The sequence below is a fragment of the Phyllobates terribilis genome, unplaced genomic scaffold (assembly GCF_046119375.1).
Source record: "Phyllobates terribilis strain yellow unplaced genomic scaffold, ASM4611937v1 Scaffold_4__5_contigs__length_816908805, whole genome shotgun sequence".
Taxonomy (NCBI): Eukaryota; Metazoa; Chordata; class Amphibia; order Anura; family Dendrobatidae; genus Phyllobates; species Phyllobates terribilis.
In genome coordinates this window covers 16722561-16744093 of record NW_027362764.1, presented here as the reverse complement: position 1 = coordinate 16744093, position 21533 = coordinate 16722561, and the positions used below count along the sequence as shown (strand labels likewise).

The 21533-nt window shown below is 45.3% G+C and overlaps 1 protein-coding gene across 3 annotated transcripts in view; it reads right to left on the bottom strand.

The window, feature by feature from the left end:
• The window catches only part of PTH1R (parathyroid hormone 1 receptor), a 489914-nt gene that overhangs the window by 32385 nt on the left and 435996 nt on the right, over window positions 1-21533 (bottom strand). For all 3 annotated transcript variants that reach the window (XM_073677167.1, XM_073677169.1, XM_073677168.1), the window contains exon 8: window positions 18533-18593. In XM_073677167.1, the coding sequence (XP_073533268.1) occupies window positions 18533-18593 (61 nt within the window). The remainder of the gene's footprint in view (window positions 1-18532; window positions 18594-21533) is intronic.

Here is a 21533-nt window from a genome sequence, read left to right as displayed (position 1 = left end):
ATGTATGTAAACAGTGACTGAACCAGCAGAATAGTGAGTGCAGCTCTGGAGTATAATACAGGATGTAACTCAGGATCAGTAATGTAATGTATGTACACAGCGACTGCACCAGCAGAATAGTGAGTGCAGCTCTGGAGTATAATACAGGATGTAACTCAGGATCAGTAATGTAATATATGTACACAGTGACTGCACCAGCAGAATAGTGAGTGCAGCTCTGGAGTATAATACAGGATGTAACTCAGGATCAGTAATGTAATGTATGTACACAGTGACTTCACCAGCAGAATAGTGAGTGCAGCTCTGGAGTATAATATAAGATGTAACTCAGGATCAGTAATGTAATGTATGTACACAGTGACTGCACCAGCAGAATAGTGAGTGTACCTCTGGGGTATAATACAGGAGGTAACTCAGGATCAGTAATGTAATGTATGTACACAGCGACTGCACCAGCAGAATAGTGAGCGCAGCTCTGGAGTATAATACAGGATGTAACTCAGGATCAGTAATGTAATGTATGTAAACAGTGACTGAACCAGCAGAATAGTGAGTGCAGCTCTGGAGTATAATACAGGATGTAACTCAGGATCAGTAATGTAATGTATGTACACAGTGACTGCACCAGCAGAATAGTGAGTGCAGCTCTGGGGTATAATACAGGTTGTAACTCAGGATCAGTAATGTAATGTATGTACACAGTGACCCCACCAGCAGAATAGTGAGTGCAGCTCTGGTGTATAATACAGGAGGTAACTCAGGATCAGTAATGTAATGTATGTACACAGTGACTGCACCAGCAGAATAGTCAGTGCAGCTCTGGAGTATAATACAGGATGTAACTCAGGATCAGTAATGTAATGTATGTACACAGTGACTGCACCAGCAGAATAGTGAGTGCAGCTCTGGAGTATAATCCAGGAGGTAACTCAGGATCAGATCTGGAGTATAATACTGGATCAGTAATGTCATGTATGTATACAGTGACTGCACCAGCAGAATAGTGAGTGCAGCTCTGGAGTATAATACAGGAGGTTACTCAGGATCAGTAATGTAATGTATGTACACAGTGACTGCACCAGCAGAATAGTGAGTGCAGCTCTGGAGTATAATACAGGATGTAACTCAGGATAAGTAATGTAATGTATGTACACAGTGACTGCACCAGCAGAATAGTGAGTGCAGCTCTGGAGTATAATACAGGATGTAACTCAGGATCAGTAATGTAATGTATGTACACAGTGACTGCACCAGCAGAATAGTGAGTGCAGCTCTGGAGTATAATACAGGATGTAACTCAGGATCAGTAATGTAATGTATGTACACAGCGACTGCACCAGCAGAATAGTGAGTGCAGCTCTGGAGTATAATATAATATAAGATGTAACTCAGGATCAGTAATGTAATGTATGTACACAGTGACTGCACCAGCAGAATAGTGAGTGTACCTCTGGGGTATAATACAGGAGGTAACTCAGGATCAGTAATGTAATGTATGTACACAGCGACTGCACCAGCAGAATAGTGAGCGCAGCTCTGGAGTATAATACAGGATGTAACTCAGGATCAGTAATGTAATGTATGTACACAGTGACTGCACCAGCAGAATAGTGAGTGCAGCTCTGGGGTATAATACAGGTTGTAACTCAGGATCAGTAATGTAATGTATGTACACAGTGACCCCACCAGCAGAATAGTGAGTGCAGCTCTGGTGTATAATACAGGAGGTAACTCAGGATCAGTAATGTAATGTATGTACACAGTGACTGCACCAGCAGAATAGTCAGTGCAGCTCTGGAGTATAATACAGGATGTAACTCAGGATCAGTAATGTAATGTATGTACACAGTGACTGCACCAGCAGAATAGTGAGTGCAGCTCTGGAGTATAATCCAGGAGGTAACTCAGGATCAGTAATGTAATGTATGTACACAGTGACTGCACCAGCAGAATAGTGAGTGCAGCTCTGGAGTATAATACAGGAGGTAACTCAGGATCAGTAATGTAATGTATGTACACAGTGACTGCACCAGCAGAATAGTGAATGCAGCTCTGGGGTATAATACAGGAGGTAACTCAGGATCAGTAATGTAATGTATGTAAACAGTGACTTCACCAGCAGACTAGTGAGTGCAGCTCTGGAGTATAATACAGGATGTAACTCAGGATCAGTAATGTAATGTATGTACACAGTGACCCCACCAGCAGAATAGTGAGTGCAGCTCTGGGGTATAATACAGGAAGTAACTCAGGATCAGTAATGTAATGTATGTACAGAGTGACTGCACCAGCAGAATAGTGAGTGCAGCTCTGGAGTATAATACAGGATGTTACTCAGGATAAGTAATGTAATGTATGTACACAGTGACTGCACCAGCAGAATAGTGAGTGCAGCTCTGGAGTATAATACAGGAAGTAACTCAGGATCAGTAATGTAATGTATGTACACAGTGACTGCACCAGCAGAATAGTGAGTGCAGCTCTGGAGTATAATACTGGATCAGTAATGTCATGTATGTATACAGTGACTGCACCAGCAGAATAGTGAGTGCAGCTCTGGAGTATAATACAGGAGGTTACTCAGGATCAGTAATGTAATGTATGTACACAGTGACTGCACCAGCAGAATAGTGAGTGCAGCTCTGGAGTATAATACAGGATGTAACTCAGGATAAGTAATGTAATGTATGTACACAGTGACTGCACCAGCAGAATAGTGAGTGCAGCTCTGGAGTATAATACAGGATGTAACTCAGGATCAGTAATGTAATGTATGTACACAGTGACTGCACCAGCAGAATAGTGAGTGCAGCTCTGGAGTATAATACAGGATGTAACTCAGGATCAGTAATGTAATGTATGTACACAGGGACCACAGCAGCAGAATAGTGAGTGCAGCTCTGGAGTATAATACAGGATGTAACTCAGGATCAGTAATGTAATGTATGTACACAGTGACTGCACCAGCAGAATAGTGAGTGCAGCTCTGGAGTATAATACAGGATGGAGCTCAGGATCAGTAATGTAATGTAAGTACACAGTGACTGCACCAGCAGAATAGTGAGTGCAGCTCTGGAGTATAATACAGGAGGTAACTCAGGATCAGTAATGTAATGTATGTACACAGTGACTGCACCAGCAGAATAGTGAGTGCAGCTCTGGAGGATAATACAGGATGCAACTCAGGATCAGTAATGTAATGTATGTACACAGTGACTGAACCAGCAGAATAGTGAGTGCAGCTCTGGAGTATAATACAGGATGTAACTCAGGATCAGTAATGTAATGTATGTACACAGTGACTGCACCAACAGAATAGTGAGTGCAGCTCTGGGGTATAATACAGGATGTAACTCAGGATCAGTAATGTAATATATGTACACAGTGACTGCACCAGCAGAATAGTGAGTGCAGCTCTGGAGTATAATACAGGATGTAACTCAGGATCAGTAATGTAATGTATGTACACAGTGACTTCACCAGCAGAATAGTGAGTGCAGCTCTGGAGTATAATACAGGATGTAACTCAGGATTAGTAATGTAATGTATGTACACAGTGACTGCACCAGCAGAATAGTGAGTGCAGCTCTGGGGTATAATACAGGAGGTAACTCAGGATCAGTAATGTAATGTATGTACACAGCGACTGCACCAGCAGAATAGTGAGTGCAGCTCTGGAGTATAATACAGGATGTAACTCAGGATCAGTAATGTAATGTATGTACACAGTGACTGCACCAGCAGAATAGTGAGTGCAGCTCTGGAGTATAATACAGGATGTAACTCAGGATCAGTAATGTAATGTATATACACAGTGACTGCACCAGCAGAATAGTGAGTGCAGCTCTGGAGTATAATACAGGATGTAACTCAGGATAAGTAATGTAATGTATGTACACAGTGACACCACCAGCAGAATAGTGAGTCCAGCTCTGGGGTATAATACAGGAGGTAACTCAGGATCAGTAATGTAATCTATGTACACAGTGACTGCACCAGCAGAATAGTGAGTGCAGCTCTGGAGTATAATACAGGATGTAACTCAGGATCAGTAATGTAATGTATGTACACAGTGAATGCATCAGCAGAATAGTGAGTGCAGCTCTGGGGTATAATACAGGAGGTAACTCAGGATCAGTAATGTAATGTATTTACACAGTGACTTCACCAGCAGAATAGTGAGTGCAGCTCTGGAGTATAATACAGGATGTAACTCAGGATCAGTAATGTAATGTATGTACACAGTGACACCACCAGCAGAATAGTGAGTCCAGCTCTGGGGTATAATACAGGAGGTAACTCAGGATCAGTAATGTAATCTATGTACACAGTGACTGCACCAGCAGAATAGTGAGTGCAGCTCTGGAGTATAATACAGGAGGTAACTCAGGATCAGTAATGTAATGTATGTACACAGTGACTGCACCAGCAGAATAGTGAGTGCAGCTCTGGAGTATAATACAGGATGTAACTCAGGATCAGTAATGTAATGTAAGTACACAGTGACTCCACCAGCAGAATAGTGAGTGCAGCTCTGGAGTATAATACAGGAGGTAACTCAGGATCAGTAATGTAATGTATGTACACAGTGACTTCACCAGCAGAATAGTGAGTGCAGCTCTGGAGTATAATACAGGATGTAACTCAGGATCAGTAATGTAATGTATGTACACAGTGACTGCACCAGCAGAATAGTGAGTGCAGCTCTGGAGTATAATACAGGATGTTACTCAGGATAAGTAATGTAATGTATGTACACAGTGACTACACCAGCAGAATAGTGAGTGCAGCTCTGGAGTATAATACAGGAAGTAACTCAGGATCAGTAATGTAATGTATGTACACAGTGACTGCACCAGCAGAATAGTGAGTGCAGCTCTGGAGTATAATACTGGATCAGTAATGTCATGTATGTATACAGTGACTGCACCAGCAGAATAGTGAGTGCAGCTCTGGAGTATAATACAGGAGGTTACTCAGGATCAGTAATGTAATGTATGTACACAGTGACTGCACCAGCAGAATAGTGAGTGCAGCTCTGGAGTATAATACAGGATGTAACTCAGGATAAGTAATGTAATGTATGTACACAGTGACTGCACCTGCAGAATAGTGAGTGCAGCTCTGGAGTATAATACAGGAGGTAACTCAGGATCAGTAATGTAATGTATGTACACCGTGACTGCACCAGCAGAATAGTGAGTGCAGCTCTGGAGTATAATACAGGAGGTAACTCAGGATCAGTAATGTAATGTATGTACACCGTGACTGCACCAGCAGAATAGTGAGTGCAGCTCTGGGGTATAATACAGGAGGTAACTCAGGATCAGTAATGTAATGTATGTACACAGTGACTGCACCAGCAGAATAGTGAGTGCAGCTCTGGAGTATAATACAGGAGGTAACTCAGGATCAGTAATGTAATGTATGTACACCGTGACTGCACCAGCAGAATAGTGAGTGCAGCTCTGGGGTATAATACAGGATGTAACTCAGGATCAGTAATGTAATGTATGCACACAGTGACTCCACCAGCAGCATACTGGGTGCAGCTCTGATCAGCTGCTAGTCAGTGTGGTGATTGCGGGTGTGGTGGCTGCAGATCCTGCTGTGATCTCCTGATTTCTGAGAAACCAACACCTCTCCAGCTGGGGACCTGCTTTCTCTCTTTCCCAGGGAGGGAGCGGGTTTCTGGGATGAGTGAAGGAGCCAAGTCCCAGGCTTCTGCTTCCCGAACCAGGCCGGCGGGGGGCAGAAGAAACCAGCAACCGGCCTGCACATCAGAGGACTCGGGGGTGAGACGCTCCACCAGGAGTCGCAGCAATGTGGCTCCTACTCCCCCCGGGATTGTGGAGACCCCCAGAAGCCGCAAGGCTTCCAGCATGGAGGAAAAGCCTGACAGCGGCGTGCAAGATGGCGCTCCTTCCGGAGGAAAGCTGAGTGCTCACGGAGGTGAGGCCGACCTCCCTGAGGGGGAATGGGCGCTGCAGGGACCCCGGGAGTCTGTGTCCACCTATGCCTCCCGGGTCATGATCCGCCTCCGTGAGTATGAAGATGCCAGTAAGCTCATCAGGAGGCTCCGGGAGGAGCTGCGCTGCACAAGCGCCAAAGCTGCGGGGGCCTCCAAACCAAGGAAGGCAAAACTCCAGGCCGAGGTAAAGCGACTGACCAGCGAGATTCACCTGCTGGAACTTAGGAAAGCCACCATCAGGGAGCAGAGTGGTCCTTTCAAAGAAAAACTTATAAATGAAGACCGCTACAGAGAAATGGCTGATACCAGAGAGCAAAGGCAGATAGGGCTGCAGCCTGAGAGCCAGGTGGATGATGAGAGTGATGATGACCAGCAGCAAGCCCCACCTGGCAGCCTGCAAAGTCACCCGCAGGCCACGTGCAGCGAGCTCCCTGCAGGACAGGCGACAGTGACATCCGGTCGCAGTTCTGCCGGCTCTGGGGAGGACAGTGACAGCAGCGGCCAGGGAGGGGCGCTAATGGCGGAGATTAAGCTCCTGGAGTCCCCAGTGTGCCTCCAAAACTTCCATCTTGGTGACGATCTACCAGAAGAGGCACCTGGGGGCCACAAAAAGGCAAAGAAGACCAAGCCAAAGCTGCAGGAGGCGGTAAGATACGTATATGCCCCCCTCCATGTACCCCCTGAGTCGGCGGCAGGCTCAGCTCGCTGTATAAGCCCCGTTGCCCAGCCCAGCCCGGGTTCTGCTGTGGATCCGGTGCAAAGGCGCTGGGAGATTACACAGCGCGGTAGTGAGGCGCAGAGCTCCGTCTCTGCTTGTAGTAGCGGGGACGCAGCAGGAGGTGCATCAGCCGAGAGGCTGGACAGTGAGGGCGGCCCGGCGGCGGGCGTTCCGTCAGGCCACGATGCTGTGGTGCGCTCCTCAGTGGGAGGGGGGAGCAGCCCGGTGTCGGGGGCAGCTCCGGTAGCCTCAGCGCCTCTGAATGCTGTTGCCGCTGATCACTCAGTTGAGAAGCGACGGCAGTGTGAGGGGGCAGTTGGGGCTGAGCGTTCCGGTCCTCCCATGAAAGTGCTATTTTGTGTTGGCGTCGCTGGTCCGGAAGATCCTGATGCTAAAGATCAGCGGCGCCTAACTGCAGCTAGAGATCAGCGGCACATTATACCAAATGCCAAACAGCGGAAATTACCGACCGATGATGTGGAGGGCACACATAAGACCGGGGGTGAGGTCGCCTCCAGTTCTATGGAGGTGACTGAGCCCCTTGTGCCTGATGCGGAGGTCAAAAGGTCATCCACCATTGTTACTGGTCCAGCAGGAATGAATGTGGTGGTGGGGGTGAATGAGGATAATTCATTGTCTAGTGGTGTGGTTGCTGGTTTGGTGGAGGGTGAGATGGAGGTGGGTAATGGTGATACTGTTGGGGCTGACGTGGTCACTGGTCCGGTTGCCCCCCCGGGGGTGGCAACACCTGTCCAGAGTTATGCCAGTGTCACCTCCGGGGCAAATAGGGCATCCTCCTCGTCTCCGGGCTTTGGGGACGGCATGTTGCAACGGCGCCTTCTGGAGGCTCTAAAGAAGGGGGAGAGATCACTAATGGTAGAGGGTCGAGAGGTTGATCTATCCTTCTGGATAGAGAGGCATGGCCTCGGGGCCTTCCGAGAGCAAAAAGGGGGAGATACAGTGTGGTCCCTCCCAACAGCCGGGCCAGGCAGTGTGCGTAGGAATGTGGTCCGTCTTCGGTGGAGGGGCAGTGATGCATGTCCGCCAAGGTCTAAAGTTGTGGAGCTCCTGCTGAGGATGGGCTTCAAGGCGATTGACATCTACGCCTTGATACATCCCTATTCCACGCCTGAGTTTGACGTCAGCTTTGTTCGGCCGGAGGGGCTTGAGCTCTTCTGGGCGAATTATGAGTTGGCAAAAAATGAGCCCGGCTGGCGAGACTTTGCCGTTCAGGCAGTGTCTCGCCAAAACCAGATCAAGAAAGTGACCGTGATGACTCGTAACGAGTCGCTTTCTTGCTATGACATCATGACGTGGCTTGGTCGGTATGGAGAGGTGGTGGAGATGCCAAAGAAAAACCGCGACGAGTTTGGTATCTGGTCAGGGGCCTGGACGTTTATGGTAAAACTTAAGCGTTCAGGTGGTACGGTTGCCCACATTCCATCGTCTGCCTTCCTGGGTAGGGATCGTATCCTGGTCTTCTACCAGGGGCAACCGAAGCTCTGTCACAGGTGCGGCGACCCCACACACTTCAGTGCAAACTGCACCGTGCAGAAATGCGCGTTGTGTGGTGGTGTCGGCCATCTTGCCGCCTCTTGTGTGGAGATTAGGTGCCACCTGTGTTGTGAGTTAGGCCACCCATTCAGCCGTTGTCCTCGCTCCTTTGCTAATGCAGTCGAGACCCCGGTGGGAGTAAGCCGTGAGGCCGATTCTGCTGGGGAGGGGACTTGCAGGGGTGGGGGAGCTGAGGGGCCAGGGAAGAAAAGCAATAAAAAGACGCCTGCCCAGCTGATGCGTCTAGACAAGCGCAGACAGGAGAGGGAGCGGGGCGAGCCCCAGACTACCGGGGCAGACCCTGCCCTGGATGCCAGTCTTGCTGCTGAGGCCACGAGGGATGATGAGTTGGATGAGGAGGTCAGGAGGATCCACAGGGAGGAAACTGCCTCTACTTCAGAATCCTCCCATTATGAAAGTATGGATGAGGATAATAAGTGGTGACTAGAGCACAAGCGTAAGCTCGGCACCAAAAAGAAGAAAAAGAAGGGAGATAAAACATCTTCTCCCGCTCTGACCAAGGTACCTAAGGAAGGTAAAACCGACTCCCCTCTAGTTGGTCTTTCTAACCGGTTCCAAGCCCTTGATAACATCTCTTCCTCTGAGGAGGAGGCTGAGGGTGAGGTTCCGGCTTCAGCGGAGCTTACAGGTGGCGCCGAGTCTCCTTCTCCTGGGGATGCAAGGTCCTTGGGGGGAGGGACTGGCCCAGAGTCCGGAGACGAGGACGAGAAAAGAAGGAAAAATGTGGGAATGGACACCTCTGTGTCATTAAAGAGTGGGAAGGATTCCTCCTCTGAGGCAGAGGATAAGGGGAGTGGGAAGGAGAAAGCCATCTAACTCAATCACCAATGATGGCGGTACCCACTCCGTTGACGTTGGCGTCCATTAATGTTGCCAGCATTAAGTCAAACATGGCTAGATTTGCGGCCTTTGATTTTCTCAGCCGGGTTGAAGCTGACATTTTCTTTTTGCAAGAGACCAGGCTGCCAAATATGGCAGAGGTGTTTATAGCTAAGAGGGAGTGGAGACTCGGGCCCTCCTATTGGTCTCTTGCGGCCGAGCCGTATAGCGGAGTGGCGGTCCTTTTTACCTCACCGGTAGAATGCCGACGGGTTATTGAGTTAGAAATGGGGAGGTGCCTGATATTAGATGTCCTCATGAAGGGACAGGAGCTTCGGCTCATTAACATCTATGGTCCCCAATCTAAATGGGACCGGAAGTGTCTCTTTATGAGGATCAAGCCCTACCTTTTTACGAGTCGGCAGGTCGTCTTTGGAGGGGACTTCAACACTGTCACGAGGCCCCGGGATAGAGGAGGTTCCAGAGACACGCTGACTTATGATAGCGTCGCCCTTAATAGTATAGCTAGTGAGGCTCGCCTGGTGGATGTCCACATCCGGCACACCCCAGGCCACGAGGGGTTCACCTATCATAGAGGTAACTGTAGGTCCAGGATAGACAGGTTTTATTTAAAGGAGGAAGCCATCTCTTCAGCAGTATCTGTTGTTGAGGTGGAGTTCTCCGATCACTGTATGATTTTGTTTTCCCTGAATGTTACAGAGACCCCCCGGATGGGAAGAGGCTTTTGGAGGCTCAATTCGTCTCTCTTGGAAGAAGCGGAGATAAGACAGTCCTTTGAGGATTTTCTTCAGAGCCAGGTACCCTTACTGGATCTTTGTAGTAGTAAGTCAGAGTGGTGGGAGATGTTTAAGAAAAGGGTGGCGAGATTCTTCCGCCAGCTCTCGAGCCTCAGGAGCCTGGACAGGTACCGCCTGTATCAGGGCCTGAGGAGGAAGCTCGAGCATCTTGTCTCAACTGGAGGTAGCCGCGAGGAGATCTCCAGAGTGAAATCTTTGCTAATGAGGTGTCAGTATGATAGACACGCATCTTTGGTTTTTGAGAGGGATTACGGGAAGTACCGCTCGCCCGACCCTTATAGAAACTGCAAGATGTCAGTGAATAGTAAAGTTGTTACAGGACTGGTTGACACTGCGGGATCCCTGAAAAGATCCAGATCAGGGATCCTGGAGGTCGTCAGATCCTTCTACTCGCACCTCTTGGGGAAGAGGGATCTGGATTGGGATGAGATGTCGGCTTTTCTGGCTGAAGCCGTCCCCGAACCAGGGGTAGACCCCTCTCTTGGTGTTTTGACAGAGATGATCAGGGAAGAGGAAGTTAAGTTGGCGATTGAAGGGCTTGCCCTGAAGAAATCTCCCGGTCCGGATGGCTTAACATCTGAATTCTATAAGACCTTTAAGGACGCCTTGGTTCCCCTCTTGACTGAGGTATTCAATGAGTCTCTTTCCTCGGGCACTCTGCCAAAGTCAATGAGGAGGTCTGCCCTGATCATCTTGTCAAAGGGTAAGGACCCATCTTGCATTGAGAATTGGCGTCCCATAGCGCTTCTCAATGCAGACAGGAAGGTTTTGGCAAAGGTGCTGTTTAATCGGCTGGTGAAATTTGCACCCCAGCTCCTTTCGGGGGCCCAGCATTGCTGTGTTCCGGGCCGCAGTACAATTAGTGCTGTACTCTGTGTCCGAGAGGCGGTGGAGCAGGGTAGGGCTGGCCACTGGAAGGGGTACATGCTGTCATTGGACCAGGCAAAAGCGTTTGATCGGGTTAATCATGAGTACCTCTGGTCTGTCCTTCTGAGGTATGGCCTGCCGGGGGGGTTTGTTGATTGGCTTAAGACCTTGTACTCTGGGGCAGAGAGTTTCCCGCTTGTGAACGGTTGGATTGGCAGCTCTTTTGAGGTTGGGTGTGGTGTTCGCCAGGGTTGTCCCTTGAGCCCGCTACTGTACGTGTTTGCGATTGACCCACTTCTTAGGAGGGTGGAGCGTGGACCGTTGGCTGGGTTCGGGATGGACCAGGCAGCACCTGAAGCCACTCTGAGAGTGGTGGCGTATGCCGATGACGTCACCGTTTTTGTTTCCTCTGATGGGGAGGCAGAATGGCTGATGTCAGAGGTAAATCGCTACTCGGAGGCATCCGGGTCTAAGATCAACCGGGATAAGTGTGAGAGTCTCTGGTTGGGAGGAGGAGATCCTGGTTTTGATCTCCCGGACACCCTTCCAGAACCCAAAGTCTCTGCAAAAGTTCTTGGCATCGAATTTGGCCAGGGGGATTACCCCAAACAAAATTGGGACAGCAGGCTAGAGATCGCCACTCAGAAGGTGAACCAATGGAAGGGTTGGTCTTTGACCCTAAGGGAAAGGGTAAACCTGATCAAAACTTACCTGCTCCCTTTGCTGATCTATCTGGGCAGTGTGTGCATCTTGCCAGAGCCTCTCTGGACTCGGGTCTACAGTTTGTTCTTTCAACTGTTATGGGGGAATAGACTGAACCTGGTCAAGAGGGAGGTTACTTACCGTACGAGGAGACTAGGAGGGTTGGGTATGGTCAACCCTGTGGTATTCCTTGTGAATACCTTCATTAAGATCAATATTGCAAACCTCTGGAAAGAGAGGGCTCCTCCGTGGGTATTCTCCTGTAAGGGATGGTTTCAGCCTTTCTTCCAGGAATGGGAGACAGGAGGGCAAGTGAAGGATCTCCGCACACCGCATGGACATCTCCCGGCTTACGCTACCGTGGTTCTGAAGGTAATTCGCCGGTGGGGTCTGGGAATGTGGGAGGTCAGGACTCTGCCAAGGAAGCTCCTTGACAAAAGGGTTCTGTTGACCCATTTTCAGAGGCCTCTGGCGCTCAGGGATTGCCCAAGTCGGGATCTTGGGGTGGGTCTGCATCTTTTGAATTCTATCAGGATCCCCTCGAAGGTTTGGGACTTGGCTTGGCGCTGCTTCCATGGGAAACTGTGTGTGAGGGACAATCTGAAGTGTAGGAGCTCTGAGGACAGGAACTGTCCTCGGGAGCATTGTGGTACCATGCTTGAAAGCATGGACCACTTCCTGCTTTGTTGTCCCTTTAGCACAGAGGTGTACAACAGGGTGGGCGCTTCCATTGGCTGGCCCCGGCTGGCTGGTCTCTCTTATGCGGAATGGGCCTATGGAGCATTCGGGGACCTGGGTGGTCGGGACCGCTGCACCTTATTTCTAGTTAGCGCAGTGGTTAGGTATCACACGTGGAACGCACGGTGCTTAGTATCGACGCAGCGGAAAATCCTCCCAGTGGACGATGTGTTTAGGACCATACTCGGTGACCTGGTGAAGGTGCGTTCTCTGGAGTATGAGAGACTGGGTACACGGAGGGCCGCTCTCCTCTGGAGGGGCTTTTCTTTTAGTGTGCCCTAGTCTGGTCATCTCCTCTCCTGGTGGTGGGCTGCGGCTGACACCATAGATTTTTGTTTTATTGATCAGTAGACAGTGATGTAGGGCTGCAGGCGCCGAACTTGGGCTTAGTCAGTTGTGGTTATTGTATTGTTTGTTTCTGTATATATTGTATATATGGGTTTGGGTGGAGGTGTTAGGTTGGGTGGAGGGAAAAGGGGGGAGGTGGGTTCATCTTGTGGGACACTGGTTATTTGGGTGAAAAACTGGCACTGCCTGATCTTTCCTATGGACGTTGGACTGAGGCATGAGACGCAGGACCAGCTCTCAGGTCAGTGCCGGGGAGGGACTGGTGGGCTCGAGTGTGGGGGGTTTTGTTTTGTCTTGTATATATTTGTATAGTTAGTATTTATTTTATTTAAAAAAAAAAAAAAAGAATGTATATATTAGTTTGTATAGAATTTGTCGGTTATTGTTTATTATATTGTTATTTTTTGTTTGGTAACCGGACCAGATGTCACAGTGTAGGTAGTTATTATTGTGTATATATGTATAATATGTGTGTGAGGAGAGAGGGAGCGGCTGGACCAGCAGAATAGTGAGTGCAGCTCTGGAGTAAAATACAGGAGGTAACTCAGGATCAGTAATGTAATGTATGTACACAGTGACTGCACCAGCAGAATAGTGAGTGCAGCTCTGGAGTATAATACAGGATGTAACTCAGGATCAGTAATGTAATGTATGTACACAGTGACTGCACCAGCAGAATAGTGAGTGCAGCTCTGGAGTAAAATACAGGATGTAACTCAGGATCAGTAATGTAATGTATGTACACAGTGACTGCACCATCAGAATAGTGAGTGCAGCTCTGGAGTATAATACAGGATGTAACTCAGGATCAGTAATGTAATGTATGTACACAGAGACTGCACCAGCAGAATAGTGAGTGCAGCTCTGGAGTATAATACAGGATGTAACTCAGGATCAGTAATGTAATGTATGTACACAGTGACTGCACCAGCAGAATAGTGAGTGCAGCTCTGGAGTATAATACAGGATGTAACTCAGGATCAGTAATGTAATGTATGTACACAGTGACTGCACAAGCAGAATAGTGAGTGCAGCTCTGGAGTATAATACAGGAGGTAACTCAGGATCAGTAATGTAATGTATGTACACAATGACTGCACCAGCAGAATAGTGAGTGCAGCTCTGGAGTATAATACAGGAGGTAACTTAGGATCAGTAATGTAATGTATGTACACAGTGACTGCACAAGCAGAAAAGTGAGTGCAGCTCTGGAGTATAATACAGGATGTAACTCAGGATCAGTAATGTAATGTATGTACACAGTGACTTCACCAGCAGAATAGTGAGTGCAGCTCTGGAGTATAATACAGGATGTAACTCAGGATCAGTAATGTAATGTATGTACACAGTGACTGCACCAGCAGAATAGTGAGTGCAGCTCTGGAGTATAATACAGGATGTAACTCAGGATCAGTAATGTAATGTATGTACACAGTGACTGCACCAGCAGAATAGTGAGTGCAGCTCTGGGGTATAATACAGGATGTAACTCAGGATCAGTAATGTAATGTATGTACACAGTGACTGCACCAGCAGAATAGTGAGTGCAGCTCTGGAGTATAATACAGGATGTAACTCAGGATCAGTAATGTAATGTATATACACAGTGACTGCACCAGCAGAATAGTGAGTGCAGCTCTGGGGTATAATACAGGAGGTAACTCAGGATCAGTAATGTAATGTATGTACACAGTGACTGCACCAGCAGAATAGTGTGTGCAGCTCTGGAGTATAATACAGGATGTAACTCAGGATCAGTAATGTAATGTATGTACACAGTGACTGCACCAGCAGAATAGTGAGTGCAGCTCTGGGGTATAATACAGGAGGTAACTCAGGATCAGTAATGTAATGTATGTACACAGTGACTGCACCAGCAGAATAGTGAGTGCAGCTCTGGGGTATAATACAGGAGGTAACTCAGGATCAGTAATGTAATGTATGTACACAGTGACTGCACCAGCAGAATAGTGAGTGCAGCTCTGGGGTATAATACAGGAGGTAACTCAGGATCAGTAATGTAATGTATGTACACAGTGACTGCACCAGCAGAATAGTGAGTGCAGCTCTGGGGTATAATACAGGAGGTAACTCAGGATCAGTAATGTAATGTATGTACACAGTGACTGCACCAGCAGAATAGTGAGTGCAGCTCTGGAGTATAATACAGGAGGTAACTCAGGATCAGTAATGTAATGTATGTACACAGTGACTGCACCAGCAGAATAGTGAGTGCAGCTCTGGAGTATAATACAGGATGTAACTCAGGATCAGTAATGTAATGTATGTACACAGTGACTGCACCAGCAGAATAGTGAGTGTAGCTCTGGAGTATAATACAGGAGGTAACTCGGGATCAGTAATGTAATGTATGTACACAGTGACTGCACCAGCAGAATAGTGAGTGCAGCTCTGGAGTATAATACAGGATGTAACTCAGGATCAGTAATGTAATGTATGTACACAGTGACTGCACCAGCAGAATAGTGAGTGCAGCTCTGGAGTATAATACAGGATGTAACTCAGGATCAGTAATGTAATGTATGTACACAGTGACTGCACCAGCAGAATAGTGAGTGTAGCTCTGGAGTATAATACAGGATGTAACTCAGGATCAGTAATGTAATGTATGTGCACAGTGACTGCACCAGCAGAATAGTGAGTGCAGCTCTGGAGGATAATACAGGAAGTAACTCAGGATCAGTAATGTAATGTATGTACACAGTGACTGCACCAGCAGAATAGTGAGTGCAGCTCTGGAGTATAATACAGGATGTAACTCAGGATCAGTAATGTAATGTATGTACACAGTGACTGTACCAGCAGAATAGTGAGTGCAGCTCTGGAGGATAATACAGGAAGTAACTCAGGATCAGTAATGTAATGTATGTACACAGTGACAGCACCAGCAGAATAGTTAGTGCAGCTCTGGAGTATAATACAGAATGTAACTCAGGATCAGTAATGTAATGTATGTACAGAGTGACTGTACCAGCAGAATAGTGAGTGCAGCTCTGGAGGATAATACAGGATGTAACTCAGGATCAGTAATGTAATGTATGTACAGAGTGACTGTACCAGCAGAATAGTGAGTGCAGCTCTGGAGGATAATACAGGAAGTAACTCAGGATCAGTAATGTAATGTATGTACACAGTGACTGCACCAGCAGAATAGTGAGTGCAGCTCTGGGGTATAATACAGGATGTAACTCAGGATCAGTAATGTAATGTATGTACACAGTGACTGCACCAGCAGAATAGTGAGTGCAGCTCTGGAGTATAATACAGGATGTAACTCAGGGTCAGTAATGTAATGTATGTACACAGTGACTGCACCAGCAGAATAGTGAGTGCAGCTCTGGAGTATAATACAGGATGTAACTCAGGATCAGTAATGTAATGTATGTACACAGTGACTGCACCAGCAGAATAGTTAGTGCAGCTCTGGAGTATAATACAGAATGTAACTCAGGATCAGTAATGTAATGTATGTACAGAGTGACTGTACCAGCAGAATAGTGAGTGCAGCTCTGGAGGATAATACAGGATGTAACTCAGGATCAGTAATGTAATGTATGTACAGAGTGACTGTACCAGCAGAATAGTGAGTGCAGCTCTGGAGGATAATACAGGAAGTAACTCAGGATCAGTAATGTAATGTATGTACACAGTGACTGCACCAGCAGAATAGTGAGTGCAGCTCTGGGGTATAATACAGGATGTAACTCAGGATCAGTAATGTAATGTATGTACACAGTGACTGCACCAGCAGAATAGTGAGTGCAGCTCTGGAGTATAATACAGGATGTAACTCAGGGTCAGTAATGTAATGTATGTACACAGTGACTGCACCAGCAGAATAGTGAGTGCAGCTCTGGAGTATAATACAGGATGTAACTCAGGATCAGTAATGTAATGTATGTACACAGTGACTGCACCAGTAGAATAGTGAGTGCAGCTCTGGAGTATAATACAGGATGTAACTCAGGATCAGTAATGTAATGTATGTACACAGTGACTGCACCAGTAGAATAGTGAGTGCAGCTCTGGAGTATAATACAGGATGTAGCTCAGGATCAGTAATGTAATGTATGTACACAGGGACTGCACCAGCAGAATAGTGAGTGCAGCTCTGGAGTATAATACAGGATGTAACTCAGGATCAGTACAGGATCAGTAATGTAATGTATGTACACAGTGACTGGACCAGCAGAATAGTGAGTGCAGCTCTGGAGTATAATACAGGATGTAACTCAGGATCAGTAATGTAATGTATGTACACAGTGACTGCACCAGCAGAATAGTGAGTGCAGCTCTGGAGTATAATACAGGATGTAACTCAGGATCAGTAATGTAATGTATGTACACAGTGACTGCACCAGCAGAATAGTGAGTGTAGCTCTGGAGTATAATACAGGATGTAACTCAGGATCAGTAATGTAATGTATGTACAGAGTGACTGTACCAGCAGAATAGTGAGTGCAGCTCTGGAGGATAATACAGGAAGTAACTCAGGATCAGTAATGTAATGTATGTACACAGTGACTGCACCAGCAGAATAGTGAGTGCAGCTCTGGAGTATAATACAGGATGTAACTCAGGATCAGTAATGTAATGTATGTACACAGTGACTGTACCAGCAGAATAGTGAGTGCAGCTCTGGAGGATAATACAGGAAGTAACTCAGGATCAGTAATGTAATGTATGTACACAGTGACTGCACCAGCAGAATAGTTAGTGCAGCTCTGGAGTATAATACAGAATGTAACTCAGGATCAGTAATGTAATGTATGTACAGAGTGACTGTACCAGCAGAATAGTGAGTGCAGCTCTGGAGGATAATACAGGAAGTAACTCAGGATCAGTAATGTAATGTATGTACACAGTGACTGCACCAGCAGAATAGTGAGTGCAGCTCTGGGGTATAATACAGGATGTAACTCAGGATCAGTAATGTAATGTATGTACACAGTGACTGCACCAGCAGAATAGTGAGTGCAGCTCTGGAGTATAATACAGGATGTAACTCAGGGTCAGTAATGTAATGTATGTACACAGTGACTGCACCAGCAGAATAGTGAGTGCAGCTCTGGAGTATAATACAGGATGTAACTCAGGATCAGTAATGTAATGTATGTACACAGTGACTGCACCAGTAGAATAGTGAGTGCAGCTCTGGAGTATAATACAGGATGTAACTCAGGATCAGTAATGTAATGTATGTACACAGTGACTGCACCAGTAGAATAGTGAGTGCAGCTCTGGAGTATAATACAGGATGTAGCTCAGGATCAGTAATGTAATGTATGTACACAGGGACTGCACCAGCAGAATAGTGAGTGCAGCTCTGGAGTATAATACAGGATGTAACTCAGGATCAGTACAGGATCAGTAATGTAATGTATGTACACAGTGACTGGACCAGCAGAATAGTGAGTGCAGCTCTGGAGTATAATACAGGATGTAACTCACGATCAGTAATGTAATGTATTTACACAGTGACTGCACCAGCAGAATAGTGAGTGCAGCTCTGGAGTATAATACAGGATGTAACTTGGGATCTGTACAGGATCAGTAATGTAATGGGAATCCAATCAGATCAGTTTCTACCTCGTCACCTTGATTGACAGCTGCAGGTTGTACTGATCAGTGTTAGACTACAGCATCAGGGAGGAGGGACGCTGAGGATCTGTTAATCTAGATTGATGATTACTGAGTTAAAGCTTTGAAAAAAGAATTCTTCAATGATTGTGGATGTTCACGGTACGTGCAGTTGGGTTAGAGATCTAGTGAATGGTGTCTGCAGTGTGTACTGTGATCCCCGGTGACAGATCTGTTCTTTGCAGCAGTGTTTGCACTTCCGGTTGCTTTCTCTGTTACTTATTGTTCGTCTGCTCGGGTACGTGCAGCCGATCTCGCTGATGGACCCTCCGCACATTAGATACAAAGCATTCCACGCCGAGGTTTTCCACTTACTCTGTGTCGGCCAATGTGGCTCGTTCCCGGGCCCATATAGTAACAAATATCGCGGGAACACCTGCAAATAAGAGACACCGAGCTCAGAAGACATCGTCACCTGGAGGACAAGAGCAAGGATCGAAGAAGCCAAACTCACAGCTGAATGTGGAGCAAAGTATGAGAGGAAAGAAGGACGATCGGCGGGGACTCCTAATATAGCAATAGCCTTTACTGGTTCCCTGTATGGAGGGTGTCAGCGAAGGCTGAAGGTCGGTGGGGATGCAAAACCACAAGGATTACAGCAAGGTGTGAACTGCTCAGGGAACCGGAACACCTCCGCCAGCACTGACGACAGTGACTCGTATAACATCCACATTGTATGCGCTGTGCAAGCCGATCACCACACACAGTGTGTACAATGCAGGCGCTACAGAGCCAGCTCCGGCCGGACCGCCACCGGAACTAATGGCTGCACATGGGCACGATGTGCAACACTAACCTACCGATAACTAATGATCCAACACAGACGGAAGGCGACACAATATTATCAATACAACCAGCACGGAAGGAAAGCAGTTATAATCTAATACATAGAGGGCAGTATTATAGCAGTTATATTCCTGTACATAGGAGCAGTATTATAGTAGTTATATTCTTGTATATAGGGGGCAGTATTATAGTAGTTATATTCCTGTACATAGGAGCAGTATTATAGTAGTTATATTCTTGTACATGGAGCAGTATTATAGTAGTTATATTCTTGTACATTGGAGCAGTATTATAGTAGTTATATTCTTGTACATAGGGGGCAGTATTATAGTAGTTATATTCCTGTACATAAGAGCAGTATTATAGTAGTTATATTATTGTACATAGGAGCAGTATTATAGTAGTTATATTCTTGTACACAGGGGCAGTATTATAGTAGTTATATTCTTGTACATAGGAGCAGTATTATAGTAGTTATATTCTTGTACATAGAGGCAGTATTATAGTAGTTATATTCTTGTACATAGGGGGCAGTATTATAGTAGTTATCATCTTGTACATAGGGAGCAGTATTATAGTAGTTATATTCTTGTACATAGAGGGCAGTATTATAGTAATTATATTCTTGTACATAGAGGGCAGTATTATAGTAGTTATATTCGTGTACATAGGGAGCAGTATTATAGTAGTTATATTCTTGTACATAGGAGGCAGTATTATAGTAGATATATTCTTGTACATAGGGGGTAGTATTATAGTAGATATATTCTTGTACATAGGAGCAGTATTATAGTAGTTATATTCTTGTACATAGGAGGCAGTATTATAGTAGTTATATACTTGTACATAGGGGGCAGTATTATAGTAGTTATATTCTTGTATATAGGGCAGTATTATAGTAGTTATATTCTTGTACATAGGAGCAGTATTATAGTAGTTATATTCTTGTACATAGGGAAAAGTATTATAGTAGTTATATTCTTGTACATAGGAGCAGTATTATAGTAGTTATATTCTTGTACATAGGAGCTGTATTATAGTAGTTATATTCTTGTACATAGGGGGCAGTATTATAGTAGTTATATTCTTGTACACAGGGAGCAGTATTATAGTAGTTATATTCTTGTACATAGGGGGCAGTATTATAGTAGTTATAATCTTGTACATGGGTAGCAGTATTATAATAGTTATATTCTTGTACATAGAGGGCAGTATTACAGTAGTTATATTATTGTACATAGGGGGCAGTATTATAGTAGTTATAATCTTGTACATGGGGAGCAGTATTATAGTAGTTATATTCTTGTACATAGAGGGCAGTATTACAGTAGTTATATTATTGTACATAGGGGGCAGTATTATAGCAGTTATATTCTTGTACATAGGAGCAGTATTATAGTAGTTATATTCTTGTACATAGGAGCAGTATTATAGTAGTTATATTCTTGTACATAGGAGCAGTATTATAGTAGTTATAATCTTGTACATGGGGAGCAGTATTATAGTAGTTATATTCTTGTACATAGGGAGAAGTATTATAGTAGTTATATTCTTGTACATAGGGGCAGTATTATAGTAGTTATATTCTTGTACATAGGAGCAGTATTATAGTAGTTATATTCTTTTACATAGGAGAAGTATTACAGTGGTTATGTTCTTGTACATAGGGGCAGTATTATAGTAGTTATGTTCTTGTATATAGGGGCAGTATTATAGTAGTTATATACTTGTACATAGGGGCAGTATTATAGTAGTTATATTCTTGTACATAGGGGGCAGTATTACAGTAGTTATATTCTTGTACATAGGGAGCAGTATTATAGTAGTTATATTCGTGTACATAGGGAGCAGTATTATAGTAGTTATATTCTTGTACATAGGGGCAGTATTATAGTAGTTATATTCTTGTACATAGGATCTGTATTATAGTAGTTATATTCTTGTACATAGGGGCAGTATTATAGTAGTTATATTCTTGTATATAGGAGCAGTATTATAGTAGTTATATTCTTGTACATAGAGGGCAGTATTATAGTAGTTATATTCTTGTACATAGAGGGCTGTATTATAGTAGTTATATTCGTGTACATAGGGAGCAGTATTATAGTAGTTATATTCTTGTACATAGGAGGCAGTATTATAGTAGTTATATACTTGTACAAAGGGGCAGTATTATAGTAGTTATATTCTTGTACATAGGGGCAGTATTATAGTAATTATATTCTTGTACATAGAGGGCAGTATTATAGTAGTTATATTCTTGTACATAGGGACAGTATTATAGTAGTTATATTCGTGTACATAGGGGCAGTATTATAGTAGTTATATTCTTGCACATAGGGGGCAGTATTACAGTAGTTATATTCTTGTACATAGGGAGCAGTATTATAGTAGTTATATTCTTGTACATAGGGAGCAGTATTATAGTAGTTATATTCTTGTACATAGGGGCAGTATTATAGTAGTTTTATTCTTATACATAGCAGCAGTATTATAGTAGTTATATTCTTGTACAGAGGGGGCAGTATTA